This window comes from Garra rufa, chromosome 15 (genome assembly GCF_049309525.1).
Source record: "Garra rufa chromosome 15, GarRuf1.0, whole genome shotgun sequence".
NCBI classification, from domain to species: domain Eukaryota; kingdom Metazoa; phylum Chordata; class Actinopteri; order Cypriniformes; family Cyprinidae; genus Garra; species Garra rufa.
The window spans coordinates 29917425-29933957 of record NC_133375.1 but is presented as its reverse complement, the minus strand read 5'-3'; the positions used below and the strand labels follow the sequence as shown (position 1 = coordinate 29933957).

At 37.1% G+C, this 16533-nt stretch overlaps 1 protein-coding gene across 1 annotated transcript; it reads right to left on the bottom strand.

Annotated features, from left to right (window-relative positions):
- Positions 1–136: 136 nt before the first annotated feature.
- tnni3k (TNNI3 interacting kinase) lies at positions 137–15898 on the bottom strand. Its single transcript, XM_073818880.1, has 25 exons — positions 15859–15898; positions 15534–15642; positions 15263–15348; positions 14987–15084; positions 14267–14377; positions 14066–14164; positions 13850–13988; positions 13183–13327; positions 12956–13060; positions 12715–12809; positions 12434–12583; positions 11180–11266; positions 10991–11047; positions 10500–10592; positions 10363–10420; positions 10095–10289; positions 8126–8230; positions 7884–7936; positions 7605–7657; positions 7227–7359; positions 5376–5485; positions 2880–2939; positions 2630–2799; positions 1770–1849; positions 137–1516 (listed from the first exon to the last, which is right to left on the bottom strand). The coding sequence occupies exons 1-25, from the start codon at positions 15896–15898 to the stop codon at positions 1440–1442; spliced, it is 2508 nt and encodes an 835-aa protein (XP_073674981.1). The 3' UTR covers positions 137–1439.
- Positions 15899–16533: the final 635 nt, after the last annotated feature.

The following is a 16533-nucleotide window of genomic DNA, read 5'->3' as shown; positions in this document are numbered from 1 at the left end:
GCCAAATTGCTCTAACAGTGCCTGTGTTGTTGGTGACATCAGTCATGATCTTTGTCACATGCTGGCTAATTGTCTAAAAAAGGTTTGCTTTTGAAATTAGAATAAAATGCTGAAACACACTTATTTGTCCTGATCTACCAGATATTTATCTGACATTGAAACACCAAACACAATATAAAAAACCTTGTACGGCAATACAAATAAAAGTTTAGACTTTAAGATAATAGCATGTATAATGAATGTAACACTATTCACTCTTATACAAAATAACATGCAATGGCTGATATCAATAGCTGACATCAGTTACAAAGTATATGTGTCCTTAGATTAAAGGGTTAGTTCACCCAATAATGAAAATTCTGTAATTAATTACTCACCCTCATGTTGTTCCAAAACCATAAGAACTTGGTTCATCTTTGGAACACAAATTAGGAGATTTTTGAGGAAAACCGAGAGCTTTCTGACCCTACATAGACAGCAATGCAACTACCACGTTCAAGGCTCAGAAAGGTAGTAAGGACATTGTTAAAATAGTCCATGTGACATCAGTGGTTCAACCGAATTGAACCGGCGACCTTCAAGTTACAAGCACGACTCTCTATCCATTAGGCTACGACTGCCCCAATCCTTCATCTAAAGGATTGTGCTTTTTGACAGAACTGTTTTTCTGGTCACTATACTGGGGCGCTATAGGACCCACACAGACCACAGGATGAGCACCCCCTACTGGCCTCACTAGCACTTCTTCCAGCAGCAACTTAGTTCTTCTAGAAGGTCTCCCATCCAGGTACTAGCAAGCTGTCTTGGGCTACAGAGTGATACGGCTGCCGGGTCTTTGTAAACATGTCTGCAGGGGCGCGGGAAGATGTTATAGGTTGGGGGTGCTGTACATGCGGGGGGTTATGAGGGATGGGGGCTGTTGCTGATTTTATTAAGAAACCTTTAGGAAACAATACTGAGTATATAAAACGTTTTTTTTTCAGTACATCCATTATATTTCCACGTTCCACTTTTAAGACGTATTAGAGCCCTGACGGGCCCCGACTTTTTTTTACGCACCTAGGGCCGGGCTTTGGGCCAATTTTCACATCATAGTTCAGATGCGGACTAGGCATCGGGCCTGTTTTAGGCTTCTCTTTATTTTTATATTTTAGACATCCATCAATGGTGATAAAAAAATTGCTCCGCTGGTAGAAAGACGAGGCCAGGCTACCACGACTGTCAAGGCTTGTACGGTGTTTAGTGTCCCATCAGCAGCGTGTGTTAATAAAGTGTTCGGAAGATGAACAAAGGTCTTACAGGTTTGGAACAACATAAGGGTGAGTAAGTAATGACAGAATTTTCTATTTTGGGTTCACCGAAATAATCAGAATTATCATAATTATTATTATCATTATTAAGTGTGGTTGCATGTGATGTTCTTCAGAGAGATGTTGCTTCTAGTTGCTGTCCTCAAAACTTCCATTGCCACTGCATGAATGGAAACGCATGGTGCTCATGGGATCTGACACATATCCTGCAGGAACAGCACACAACACAGTGACTGACACACACTTAATACAACCACCCACTTGTTGCACCATATGCTGACACGCACACAATGCTCTCATCTTTTTGAAAATGTCATGTTAACTTCAAAACAAATTTGCATGGATTATATCAACATGATTGTTGCCATATTAAAGTGAAAAACAATGTTGCCCCCCATTAAGCTGTTACATAAAAAGATGAATCACACATTTGATAATAATTTCCAGTTGGACACGAACCGTTTCGGTCAATGGGTGGGAACTGCATGTTCCTTCTCAGCTCATCCAGGGACAAACCCTGTGAAGACCTCCGACCAGAGCTGTCAAAAAAGAGAGGATTGACATAATGCGATTAGTATTGGCTTACACTAAAGACCACAGAACAAGCAAGATTCTTCTGCTATATGAAATTTTAATGATGCTAAATAGGATACACTTCTGTTGCTTTGTTGTTGTCATATCAGCTCAATGAGGCCTTGCCGGGTTTGTCCTGCTCAGATGATCCTCTATTGAATTTGTTTTCTGTTTAGTCATTCACAGTGTCACTTTAGCCTGATTTATTGCTCATACCACAAAACTGCGTACATTGCTAGATCTGGTTACATAAAACATCATATTGCAAAGATTATGACTTATTTAGGCTCCAAAGCAGGAGTGCCTTCTACTAATTTGCTCAGTTGGTGGTTTTGTTGACAGTTGCCAGGTTCCTCCACAACACACATGCATTCATCACCACTCATAAAGAATTAAGAGGTGACCACCAGCAAAGGTTCTCAGTGTGAGTGTCATGCAAGTTGCATTGCAGTTGCTTTCTTTTGTTTTCATGCTTTGGTTTCCAAGCAACAGCACTTCAGACTGTACAGAAGTGTTGTGGTTGGACTGCATTGCACTGACCAAACAAAAGAGCAAGGTGACCTGACTCTTCCATTAATGCATGGGTGTGACGTAATGGCCTTTATTTAAATTCATATTTGTTTTCTCACTAATGTACTTTGGCAGTAAGCTGGTGGAGAGCCACTGTTCCTAGCAAATACAACTTAGTTTGTAAAATCATAGTCTCATTTTTGAATAGTGTGTAGGTTTGTGATAGATTTGTGTACTTTTGGGTCCAAAATGCATAGGCACGGGCGTTGAGGGCGTATTCCAACTCGAAACGTGAGCGAAGGGCAGCTACGTGACTTCGTCCAGGGCTGCCGCGAGCTACCAGGCAGTCCGTGGAGGAGGAGGGTGAAAGAGAACCACTGCTGTTACTGGAAGCTGGAGACATAAGCTGGACACACATGGAAAAATTATTAAGTACTGGATAAATAGAATAATAATGTATAGTAGATATATGTGCATGTAACCTACCTCCACATTACACAGGCATTCCTCTAGTTTGGCAACCACTTCTGAAAACTCAGGTCTTTCCTGTCAGAGAGAGTCAAAAATAGCGGATTTTCATCAGAAAGGTTTGGTTAAAGTACATGAAATCATTTCAGGCTATCCAATCACCCACTCTGCTGAAGAGGACTTGCTGGTCGCTGCTCAAGCATCATTCAGAGAAAGACTTCAAAAGAACAAACATAGTACTTCATCAGAGAAGAGAGACAAAAAAAAAACAGATAAAGAAGGTCTGAAGGATCATGTGACAATGAAGACTTAAGTAATGGCTGTTGAAAATCACATGAATAAATGACATTATTTAGAAAATGTAATGTATTAAAATTTAAAGCAGTCACATAAAACAATATGATCACTGAATATAGTGTTTAACTTTATGCTTTTCATCAAAAATGAAAATTACCCCATGATTTACTCACCTTCTCCCCTCACCGCCATTCTAGGCTCATCCAAGCTTTATAATAGTAGTGAATAGGTGTTGAGATTGTGAAGCCCAATTAAGTGCATCCATCTATCATAAAAAGTACTCCACACAGCTCTGGAGGGTTAATAAGGGCCTTCTAAAGGAATCAATGGGATTGTGTAAGAAAATGTTCCATATTGAAGACTTTATAAACCATGATCTATAGCTTCCGCTAACTGTCGAATGCGTGTTCACAAGATTGTCGTGGTGTTTCCAGCAAATGACGTAGGATGTAGGCATAATATAAGCTAGTCTTGCGAGAAACGAGTTTTGTTTACAGCAAAGGAAAACCAGTCTTCTCTTGGATCGAAATCCTCTGACATTTTTCTTTACAAATCCTCATATTGTATTTCTAATTCATGACTGGTGTTTTGTTTTGCTCTCTCCACTGTGTTTCCACGTTTGTAAGCATCATCCGCTGGAACTCATCTCTCTCGTGAACACGCATAATTCACCTCAGAAAGCCTTTATTAACCCTGTGTGGGTTCTTTTTATGATGGATGGATGCACTCTATTGGACTTCAAAATCTCAACAGGCATTCACTGCCATTTAAAAGAGCCAGGACATTTATTATAACTCTGATTGTACTTGTCTGAAAGAAGAAAGTCATATATATCTATGATGGCTTGAGGCTAAGCAAATCGTGGAGTAATTTTACTTTTTGGGTGAACTGTCCCTTTAAGCAACCCTAAATGAAAGCAATGTAGAGGCTGTTAGCATCCTTGCTCTTTTGAAGTGTTGCTCAGCAAATGCTCTGTACTCTAGAGAATAGTGTCAAGCTGCATTTGGTACCAGGGCACATTCCTAACAAGCTCGCTTGACACAGTTTCAGCTACGCACCTGAGGGACCAACGCTGAGAACATTGCAAAGACGCTGTATATGACAAAACACCTGGCACAGGTTTGTTGTAGAGAGATCAGGTAGGCTAGCAACTGGATGTTCATCAACAGAAATAGAAATACAACTTGTACTGAGCTACAGAGATAAGCATTCTGGGTAATCTGACTGATTATGAATAGACTCGGTGGAACAGAGAAGTAGTTTATGAATAGATTTAATTTAAAAGATTTAATAAATTTGAGTATTCCTTAACTAGATTAAACTCTTTATTTGAACCTTTTTAAATTATGTTTTATGTACTTGCAATATTTTTTGTGCTTTCTCTCATCTTTTTACCTAGAAAGCAATTAACTAAATGTTATAATTTAAACTGAAAAAGCGACTAATCTAATGTAATCTATATTGTTTTTTTAAATACTGTTTTACATGCATTTAAAAACAGTTGAGGTCAAAAGTTTACATTCCCTTTTCAGAATCTGCAAAACGTAAATTATTTTAGCAAAATAATGTGGTATCATACAAAATGCATGTTATTGTTTATCTAGTACTGACCTGAATAAGATATTTCACATAAAATATGTTTACATATAGTGCACAAGAGAAAATAATAGTTGAATTTATTAAAAATTAGCCCATGCAAAAGTTTACATCCCCTTAATTCCTGAATGATCCACAGCTGTTTTTTTCTTTTGTTTAGTGATAATTGTTCATGAGTCCCTTGTTTGTCCTGAACAGTTAAACTGCCTGCTGTTCTTCAAAAAAATCCTTCAAGTCCCACACATTTTTTTGGTTTTTCCGGCTTTTTGTGTATCTGAACCCTTTCCAACAATGACTGTATGATTTTGAGATCCATCTTTTCACACTGAAGACAACTGAGTGACTCATATGCAACTATTACAGAATCTTCAAACACTCACTGATGAAACAAAAAACAGCTGTGAATCATTCAAGTAACAACACATGTGAAATATCTTATTTAGGTCAGCATTAAATAAATAATAACATGCATTTTGTATGATCTCTCTTATTTTGGTCAAATAATTAAAATTTTCCAGATTCTGAAACCTCAACTGTAAGTGTGCATATCTCTTGATAAACCTACTGTATGAGTTTTTTTTTTTTTCTGAGCATGTTTTGGGTTAGATGTGGTTCACTCACCTCTGGACAGACATTCCAGCCTCTCATCAGCAGTGCTGAGATGGGTTTGGGAATCGAGTATCCGATAGGAGGACGGACATGATGATACGCCATATCTGCAGCAGCTGCAGCTGCAAAGCATTCACAGAGATGAGGGTGAGACCTTTTTTATTTCATATTTATTTGTATTATTATAATATTAATACACTTTTTGAATAATTTCGTTTTATTTCAATATTTATTAGATTTATTTTTATTTATTTTAATCTCTTTTAATATATTAGAATAAGTCACCCCCCAAAATAAAAACTTACTCTCAGGCCATCCAAGATGTAGATGACTTGTTTCTTCATCAAAACAGATTTAGAGAAATGTAGCATTACATCACTTGCTCACCAATGGATCCTCTGCAGTAAATGGGTGCCGTCAGAATGAGAGTTCAAATAGCTGATAAAAACATCATAATAATGCACACAATTCCAGTCCATCAATTAATGTCTTGAGAAGCGAAAAGTTGTATATTTGTATGAAACAAATCCATCATTAAGGCATTTAAACTAAACTAAATTTGTTTAGAACTGTTTGACTGTTTCGCTTGTAAACGGTGTTTGATCTTTGCATATTTTTCTCCTGATTCAGACATATTTTAGCCGGAACCAATGATTTCAAGTTAAAAACGTCTTAATTATGTATTTATTACTTAAAAACACACAAATTTTCGCTTCACAAGACGTTCATTGATGGACTGGAGTCATGTGGATTACTTGTGGATTATTGTGATGTTCTGACGGCACCCATTCACTGCAAGTGATGTTATGCAAATTTTTTTCAAATATGTTCCGAAAAGAAACTCAATTAAAGAAACAAAATGAAAAATGAAGAAACAAACTACATCGTGGATGGCCTGAAGTAAATTCACAGCAAATTTTCATTTTTGGGTGAACTACTCCTTTAAAATATTGTAAATGTTTTAGAACATTTAAAATAAATCTAAAAACTCATTTACATTTCTAAGTACAGATAAAATTAAACTTCATAACCCAGTTCAAAGAGCATTAAAGGAACACTCCACTTTTTTTGGAAATGGGCTCATTCTCCAACTCCCCCCGAGTTAATAAGTTGATTTTTACCGTTTTGAAATCCATTCAGCCGTTCTCCTGTTCTGGCGATATCACTTTTAGCATAGCTTAGCATAGATCATTGAATCCTATTAGACCAATAGCATCGCGTCCAAAAATGACAAACGAGTTTCCATAATATGTTGTATTTAAAACTTGACTCTTCTGTAGTTATATCGTGTACTAAGACCGGTGGAAATGCAAAGCTGCGAGTTTCTAGGCTGATAAGATTAGGAACTACACTTCCATTCCGGCGTAATAGTCAAGGAAGTTTCCTGCCGTAATATGGCCGAAGCAGGCGGAGTATTATCAGAAATGAGTTCCCAGCTAGTTTAGTATTTGCACATGTGCTGCGTGGTATTACTGCTCCTGCTTCGGCCATATTACGGCAGCAAACTTCCTTGACTATTACGCCGGAATGGGAGTGTAGTTCCTAATCTTATCAGCCTAGAAATTCGCAGCTTTGCATTTCCGCTGGTCTTAGTACACGATATAACTACAGAAGAGTCAAGTTTTAAATAGGACAAATATCGAAACTCGTTGGTCATTTTTGAACGTGATGCTATTGGTCTAATAGGATTCAATGATCTATGCTAAGCTATGCTAAAAGTGATATCGCCAGAACAGGAGAACGGCTGAATGGATTTCAAAACGGTAAAACTCAACTCATTAACTCTGGGGGAGTTGGAGAATGAGCCTATTTCCAAAAAAAGTGGAGTGTTCCTTTAAGGATCAATAATAGGTATCACAGTGCCTGGTTTGAGATGTGCAAATGGAATCTCCCCCGTGAGCAGCTCCCACAGGCAGAGAGCATAGCTGAACATGTCCGCTTTCACCGTGTAGCGTGTACATTGGGTAAACACCTCTGGGGCCATCCAACGCAGGTTCTGCACAGCATCATGGGAGCAAAATGACGGACACAAAACAATGTGTGACTTACAAAACGCCTCCTAACCCCAAAGGACAGGCACATATACCCCCCAAAGACACATTGACGTACTTAACGTGACGTACAAGAGAGCCAAAACTGCAACGTAAGCAGTATTAAAACTGCTGAAGGAGATTGTTAATGCATTACCACTTTAAGGTTATAATTAATGAACAGAATTAAACAAGAACAGAATGCATGTACCCCAGGTTGTTTGGTCATGTTGTCCTCATCCACAGACAACAGGAACCGAGACTCTGCAGAACAACAGAGAAATATTTAATGACATAAACTGTGGAATACAGTTTTTTCATTAAAAAATTATATTATCAGTACAACAAGCTTTCAGTTTTTTACAGCCATAAATTTGATTAAGAATCCAAGATTTTCAACTTAACCTGTTTTGCACTAACATATTAAACAGGGAAGGTTGTTGTAAAACTTGGTTCAGGTGCAATGTTTTGCTTGTGTGACATTTCTTACCTCCGAAATCAGCCACCACAGCATGTCCGTCTTCATAGAGCAGAATATTATGACTGGAAAAATATCATTGGGTAAAGGGAGGTTTAAAACAATGAGCTCAGAATACTACATTTCAACACTGTTGCCTGCCTTGACAATCTAAAAATATACTGATTATCATATAATAGGCTGGTTTAAACAAATCGACAGAGAAACACAGTGATTACTGAACGAAGCATGTGATGATGATGAGGGCGACTAACCTATTAAGGTCTCTGTGAATGATTGGTTGGGTCAGATTGTGCAGATACTCCATGCCTTTCGCTACGTCAATGGCAATGATGAGCTTGGACTGCAGATCGATGATTCTGGATGTAAAGACATCATTAGGTGAACACCTTCTCCACACCGCTGATCAATACACAAACCCATCATTCCAACTCAAACAGATCAATGAGAGGATGGTCACCTTAAACTGCATATGGAGCACTAAGAAGAAACCAGATGCTTAGAGGCTTTGATGCAGGTCTTATAAACAGATCCTAAATTGCTTCAAATTTCTTTCTTTTATATTTATGTTCTAGTCAGGATTCTTTTTTTTTTTTTTAAATGACCCTATGTTGAGGTCCACCAATCAGAAAAATTTCTATTATTATGGAAATGGGAACTGCAACTTACTACTGTTTATGAACTTATTATAGTCAATACTACAGTATGATGTAGTATACATTAGCAAAGTGAAGTATACACTATAATATACTCCAGTGTTCTACAGTTTACTATAGTAAATACTAAAGATTACTAGAGTATTTATTACAGTTTATGAGCTCACTTGATTCAATACCAAAGTATGTTGTAGTATAAATTAGCAAAGTGTATCAAATACTATAATATACTACAGTGTACTACAATTTACTATAGTAAATACTACAGTTTACTAGAGTATTTACTACTGTTTATGAACTCATTATAGTCAGTACTACAGTATGATGTAGTATACATTAGCAGTGTAGTAAATACTATAATTTCCTAGAGTGCAGTACAATTTACTAAAGTTTACTATAGTAAATACTAAACTTTACTACATTATTTACTACAGTTTATGAACTCACTATAGTCAATACTATAGTATGCTGTAGTATAAATTACAATAAACTAAATAAATAAATAAATACTACAATAAACTACAGTATACTACATTTTACTAGTTTACTAAAAATACACTTTACTACAGTTTATGAACTTGCTATAGTCATTACTACATTATGCTGTATTAGAAATTTAACAGTGTAGTACATACTATAATATACCACAGTGTACTATAATTTACTACAGTTTACTATAGTAAATACTAATGCTTACTACAGTATTTCCTACAGTTTATGAACTCACTATAGTCAATACTACAAAAGAATGTAGTAAATGCTAACATACTATAGTGTACAATTTACTAGTTTAGTATAGAAAATACTAAAGTTTGCTACAGTATTTACTTGTTTATGAACTCACTTTAGTCAATACTACAGTATGCTGTAGTAGAAATTAACAAAAAACTAAATACTATAATATAATACAATTCACTACAATTTTCTACAGTAAATACTCAAGTTTACTACAGTATTTACTAGTTTGTGAACTCAATATAGTCAATACTACAAAAGGCTGTAGTATAAATTAACAAAGTGTAGTAAATACTATAACATACTACAGTGTACTACAATTTACTAGTTTAGTATAGTAAATACTAAAGTTTGCTACAGTATTTACTAGTTTATGAACTCACTATAGTCAATACTACAGTATGCTGAAGTACAAATTAGCAGTGTAGTAAATACTACAACATACTACAGTGTACTGCTATTTACTATAGTAAATACTAATGTTTATTACAGTATTTTCTAGTTTATGAACTCACTATAGTCGATACTACAGTTTGCTGTAGTATAAATAAAGTGTAATAAATAATATAATATACAACAATCTACTACAGTTTACTATAGTAAATACCAAAGTTTACTACAGTATTTACTATAGTTTGTTACCTCTCTATAGTCAATACTACAGTTTGCTGTAGTGTAAATAAAGTGTAGTAAATACTATAATATGCTACAGTATACTACTATTTACCACAGTTTACTATAGCAAATACTACACTTTACTACAGTATTTTTTCATGTGAGAATTTGTATACACATACATGCTCACACACACACATAGTAATCTTAAAATCACCTCTTCTGTTCGTGTAACAGTGAGAACAGTGATCCTCCGGACACATATTGGGTTACTATGGCAAACTGACTGGGGTCGTCCAAACATGCCCCCACAAACTGGATCACACAGGGGTGGTTGAGACGACACAGGATGGACACCTCCCGACAGAACATATCCGTATCCGACTTTGAGCAGTATGTGTTTGCACGGTACCTGTTGGACGGTATTAATGTCATGGCAGTTCACTTTATATATATGATGTGGACAATCAGGAAAGAGCTCTTACCGTTTAATTGCAACTACCTTATTGCGGCATCTTCCTTTGTAGACCTTTCCAAAGGAGCCTATGGATGCAGTGTTTTAGTGAATTAGGGTTGAATGGAGACTCAGGAAGAGCTCATATTTATTAATAAACTGTGGTACCTGATCCAATAATCTCGTTAAACTCCAGTTCAGAAAGTTGAAGGTGGAAGTTTGATGGAAGACTTGCTCTCAGGAGAAGCACATCTGCTTTCTCTGAGGAGAAAAGAGTTTGTTTGTTTGTTTGATACCTTCACATTAATCATTGTATGAAACTCTAATCACATTTAATTTAGCTTATGTTGTTGACATATGCCCATGAGTCATGAAAGATGGTTTATGTTATTTGTAATGTCTGACAGATACCAACTAAAGGCTTAAACTGTAGCAATTATGCAGTAGGAGGATGTTTGGAGACAGTTTCTGACTCACTGACTCTCAGAGGATTTTGGAGACTGTGGGTAGCAGTATTTCAGGACATAAAAAGAGTATCATAGCAACAGTCAGCTAACTGTGTGTGTGTGTGTGTGTGTGTGTGTGTGTGTGTGTGTGTGTGTGTGTGTGTGTGTGTGTGTGTGTGTGTGTGTGTGTGTGTGTGTGTGTGTGTGTTTTACCTTTAGTCATACTTTTGATCTTTCCCAGGGGAGAGGGAACAGAAACATAAGATCCATCTGCAACAGAAACAACAACAACAAATAAACTTTTTAATACTTTCCCTAAACTTCAAAACCAGCAACAGAGGTTTTCAACCAGATAATTCACAGTACAAATTTGTCAGGCTACATGTGGAGAGTGTCTCATACCCCCTCCTGGTTGAGAATATTCATTGCAGGGTGAATCATCCTGAGGTCGTTTGTAGTGTTTTAGCAGAGTAACAATGGCATCATGACCTGAAATGAACATTCACGTGGATCATAAGTTATCTAGTAAAATGTATATTTGTCAGTCACAAATATGAAAATCAAGGCTTTTTAGTCATGTTTAGCCTTTAGAGTTAGATCTATCTACCTATCTACAGCTGAGGTCAAAAGTTTACATCCCCTTGATTCTTAATACTGTGTTCTTACCTGAATGATCTACAGCTGTGTTATTTTTTTTTTATAATAGTTGTTCATGAGTCCCTTGTTTATCCTTAACAGTTAAACTGCCTGCTGTTCTTCCCACAAATTATTTGGTTTGCAGAATTTTGGTGTTTGAGCCAGGGGGTAAAAACTTTTTGAATTTTTAGATCAGGGTACATTTAACTCATTTTGTCTTCTGGTAAACATTTAACTATCTGAGTAACTATCTTCTGTTGACTCTGAAGGGCAGTACTAAATTGAAAAAAATATGATATTTAGGCAAAATAAGAAAAATGTTCACATCTCCATTCTGTTCAAAAGTTTTCACCCCCCAGATCTTAATGCATTGGTTTTCCTTCTGGAGCATCAGTGAGTGTTTGAACCTTCTGTAATAGTTACATATGAGTCCCTTAGTTGTCCTCAGTGTGAAAAAGTGAATCTCATTGTTGGAAAGGGTTTAAATACACAAAAATTCGGGAAAACCAAATAATTTGTGGCACCTGAAGGAATTTTCTGAAGAACAGCGGGCAGGGGCAGCAAGGGACTCATGAACAACTATCACTAAACAAAACAAAACAAAACAAAAAAACACAGCTAACAACGCATTATTAAAAATCAAGTGGATGTAAACTTTTGAACAGGGTAACTTTTATAAATTCAACTATTATTTTCTCTTGTGGACTATGTAAACATCTTGAAATATCTTATTCAGGTCAGTACTAAATAAACAATAACATGCATTTTGCATGATCCCTCTTATTTTTGTAAAATAATTAACATTTTTAATGATATTGAAAGTGGGATGTAAACTTTTGACCTCAACTGTATCTCAATCTGTACAGTGGAGATCAAAATTAGAGAATGATGAGAGCAAGTTTAATTTATTCGGTCTGATGAACCTAGTCTCTAATTTCGATCTCCTTTGTAGACAGATAGATAAATAGATATAAAATAACCTTTATAGATACATAGATATATATATATATATAAAATAACCTTTCTCATAGGCCCACATTAAGCAAGTCTGTTCATCCTTTTCCCCACTGGAACGGCTGGGATCACAAGCCACCAGATTCATATCTGCCCCATTGTCCAAAAGAAACTGGACCAGTCGGATGTGTCCATGAAAACAGGCACTATGCAGACCTGTTGTTTCAAAACCAACCAGACTATCACCATAACTCACAACATATATCAGCTGTCATAAAGAGCAGTGATATTTCTCAATTGTTGTCATCATATTTAATGTGAACCACAGATTACTGCTGTGATCCTACCTGTGTGTCCATCTCGCCCCTGATGGTTGATGCTCACGGTATTCTGACTGAGCAGATACTTTACCATTTCTAGGTTCTTGCCATAGGTGCAGGCACTACAGAAGACAATTAGACCTTCATTTGGTGCATAACAATAGATGTCTTAACCTAATTACAGAGGTGTAATCTGTCATTAAAGGAATACACATTTCTATAAATATGTCCTAAATTAATGAAAATGTAACAAATCGAGAAACATCACCTGTGAAAAGCTGTCTCACTGAAGATGTTCTCCTTAGACAGACTCTCTGTGCCAGACAACTGAATAATCTCTTGCACCGCTTCAAATTTTCCATTGTAACAAGCTCTGATGGGGATTGTGAGACTCAAATCACAATCACAGTAAGATTATTTCATTACACATTAGCGATTTGCTGAGTTTAACTGCCACCTTGTGTTGTGTGTGATTCACTTCTCAGGTGAACTCACAGGTGGAGAGGTGTGTCCCCGTAGATGTTGACAGAGTGCGGCTGTATGTCAAAGGTGCCCTGCAGCAGGAAACGGACAACCTCATGGTGTCCAAATCGAGCGCAGAAATGAAGTGGAACGTGGTCCTCGTTGTCCTGTGCATTGACTGAATAGGAGAGATAGACTTTGATGGATTAGTTCACCCAAAAATTAAAATTCTGTCATTAATGACTCACCCCCATGTCATTTCAAAGACCTTCGTTCATCTTCAGAACACAAATTAAGATATTTTTATTAAAATCCAAGAGCTGACCCTGCATGGACAGCAACACAACTGACACGTTCAAGGCCTAGAAAGCCAGTAAGGACAACTTAAACCTTAATGTTATGAAGCTACAAGAATAGTTTTTGTGTGGAAAGAAAATAAAAATGACTTTATTCAACAATTTTCTTCTCTGTCTTCGACACACGTTCATGAGACTACCATTGCTCTCTGTTGCTGTCTATGCAGGGTCAGAAAGCTTTCGGATTTCATCAAAAATATCTTAGGTGTTCCAAAGATGAACAAAGGTCTTACAGGTTTGGAACAACATGATTATTGACAGAATTTTCATTTTTTGGTGAACTATCCCTTTAATAGATGATAGATCAAATAATGGTCGATATATTGATACAGGAAAACTCTCACTATCAGTTTTGCTGCCATCGCCCATCAGCTGTTTGACAATGCCCAGATAGCCTTTAGCTGCGGCCAGATGAAGCGGTCTGTCCCCTACTTCTCCACTCGCATTGACATCAGCCTCAAACTTCATCAGGAGCTTGCATACCTGTTCCACAAGAGAAAAGGATCATCAGCAAACTGTTTTGAAGCCGTGGACATTTATGATACGAAGTAAAGTCTGACCTGCTCATGGCCAAAGTAAGCTGCAATGTGCAGAGGGGTGAAGAACACTGCATCTTGGACGTTGACGTATGCCCCGTGTTGCAAGAGAATATCAACAACCTTGAAGAAAAGGCAGGAAAACCTTTAAACTTTGTCTATCATACAAACTCCATCAAAACTTCTGAATGGCACAGTTTAAACCTCTATAGGTCCAGGACGCACCTCAAGATGGGCGGCCACAGTCGCTATATGTAGGGCTGTGAGGGCTCCATACCCCACCTGCTGGATATCTGCTCCACCATGCAGCAGCGCAGTGACCAGTTCAGAATGACCCTACATTACAGAAACAAAAATAACAAGTTATCACATCTTAAATACTGATGTTGGAACTCAATTTCTTATCATAAACATTTTAAATAATTCCTGGCACACAGTATTTTGGATTATTAAAGGAGAAGTTTACTTCCAGAATGAAAATTCCCTGATAATTTACTCACTCCCATGTCATCCAAGATGTCCAGGAATTTTCTCCATATAGTGGACTTCAATGGTGGCCAATGGGTTGAAGGTCCAAATTGCAGTTTCAATGTAGCTTCAAAGGGTTCTACATGATCCCAGCTGAAAAAATAATCTTATCTAGCAAAACAATCTTTTATTTTCTTAAAAAAAAAAAAAAAAGTAGATTCTTTTTAGACCCTTATTCCTCCACTGGGATCGTGTGGAGCCATTTGAAGCTACATTGAAACTGCAATTTGGACCTTCAACCTGTTGGCAACCATTGAATCCACTATTACAGAGAAAAATCCTGGAATGTTTTTCTCAAAAACCTTAATGTCTTTTTGACTGAAGAAAGACATGAACGTCTTGGCTGACATGGGGGTGAGTAAATCATCCGGGAATTTTAATTCTGAAAGTAAACTTCTCCTTTAACCCTTGACTGACCTTGAATGCAGCCAGGTGGAGTGCAGTGAATCCATTTCTGGTAAGTCTGGACGGACGTAGACCTTTCAGCATGAGGGTCCTAATGTGAGCTTTATTACCTTGTAGTAAAAAAGTACCATAACAACTGAATGTAATGCATCTAGCAAATCAAGAGAGGTAAATTTGCTCCTACCAAGCAAGTTGAAGATTATTTTAGAGTGAATTAATAGTTCAACAAGTATGTTGGGATGAGTCATATATAAGGTTCAAAATGAACATATAGCATTACAGCTTTACCTCCACATACACAGCAGAGATGCAGCAGGGACAGTCCACCTTCTGTGCGATAATTTAGGTTCACTTTATTGAATGCTTCATCTGAGCTGTATATTAAAAAAAACAAACAGAAAATTTGACAACTATGTGCTCAACTCAAGATATATAATAATAAAAAAACATCTCTACATTCACTCTTTCCTCAGTAGCGTTATTAAAATAGAGGTCCACGCCTTAAGCCACATTTGTAAACACTAATAATAGTAACAAAACTAGTTTCAATCAGTCTCACCTGAAAACATGCTTGAGTTCCTTGAACTCTTCCTCCTTAATTTTCAAGTCTTCCTCCAGTCTCTCAATTATAACAGAATATGACTCACTCACTTTCTTTTTCCACTCATCTAAAGCAAAAAAGATTGAATCAAGACTACAACACTGACACAGTGATCCAATTTTACATACAGAACAGTCATTACTCACTGTCAATGAAGATTGTAAAAGTCAACAAGGATTGAAAGACTGAAACTATTGCAGTCTTAATCTATTCATGTAAACATCAACATGATTGTCACGAAGCAAACTAATCAAACAGTCAATTAAAGAAGCTTAATGTTTACCTGTACAGGTTTGAGTGGGTCTTGATTTATAATTCCCCATCAGACTGGTCGGTTTAGACTTTTGTACACGGTTAGCTGGAGGGAAAGTCTCATGCAGTGGTAACACAACGCTTTGGCACAATAGGGAAGAGTCCGATAAGGGATCACAGCCCCTGCTAAAAATACATCAGCCTCAGTGTGGAACGTGTGACAACAATGACAGCTGACCTCCCTGAGGATCTGTACCTATTACAGGGTGAAGCCATGGTTGATCTCTCTCTTCAGACAACAGCTGCATCAAGACTCATCTCTATTTCTTTCCCTCTCTTGGAAAGAAACTTGGATGTGATTCTGTATTCTGTAAGGAAATGCACTACCATTCAAAGTTTAGGGGATCAGTAAGATTTTCCTCTTTCTGTCCCATAAAAGATGTTTCTTAATGCTCGTATAGCAAGCAAAAAGCTTCAAGTGCAGCCACATCACCCTGTAGCTCAAAACTGGTCACCAACTGAAGCTAAGCATCAATGAGCCTGGTCAGTACCTAGATGGGAGACCTCCTGCTGGAAGAGCTCTTAATGGCAGCTGCAGTGAAGTGTTGACCAATTGGCAATTGGCTCTTTTATTCAGAAGGCAGGACTTTTTCTGCCATATTGCATGTTGGACATAAGTACACCTTCTTCGTATGTATAGTGTTTG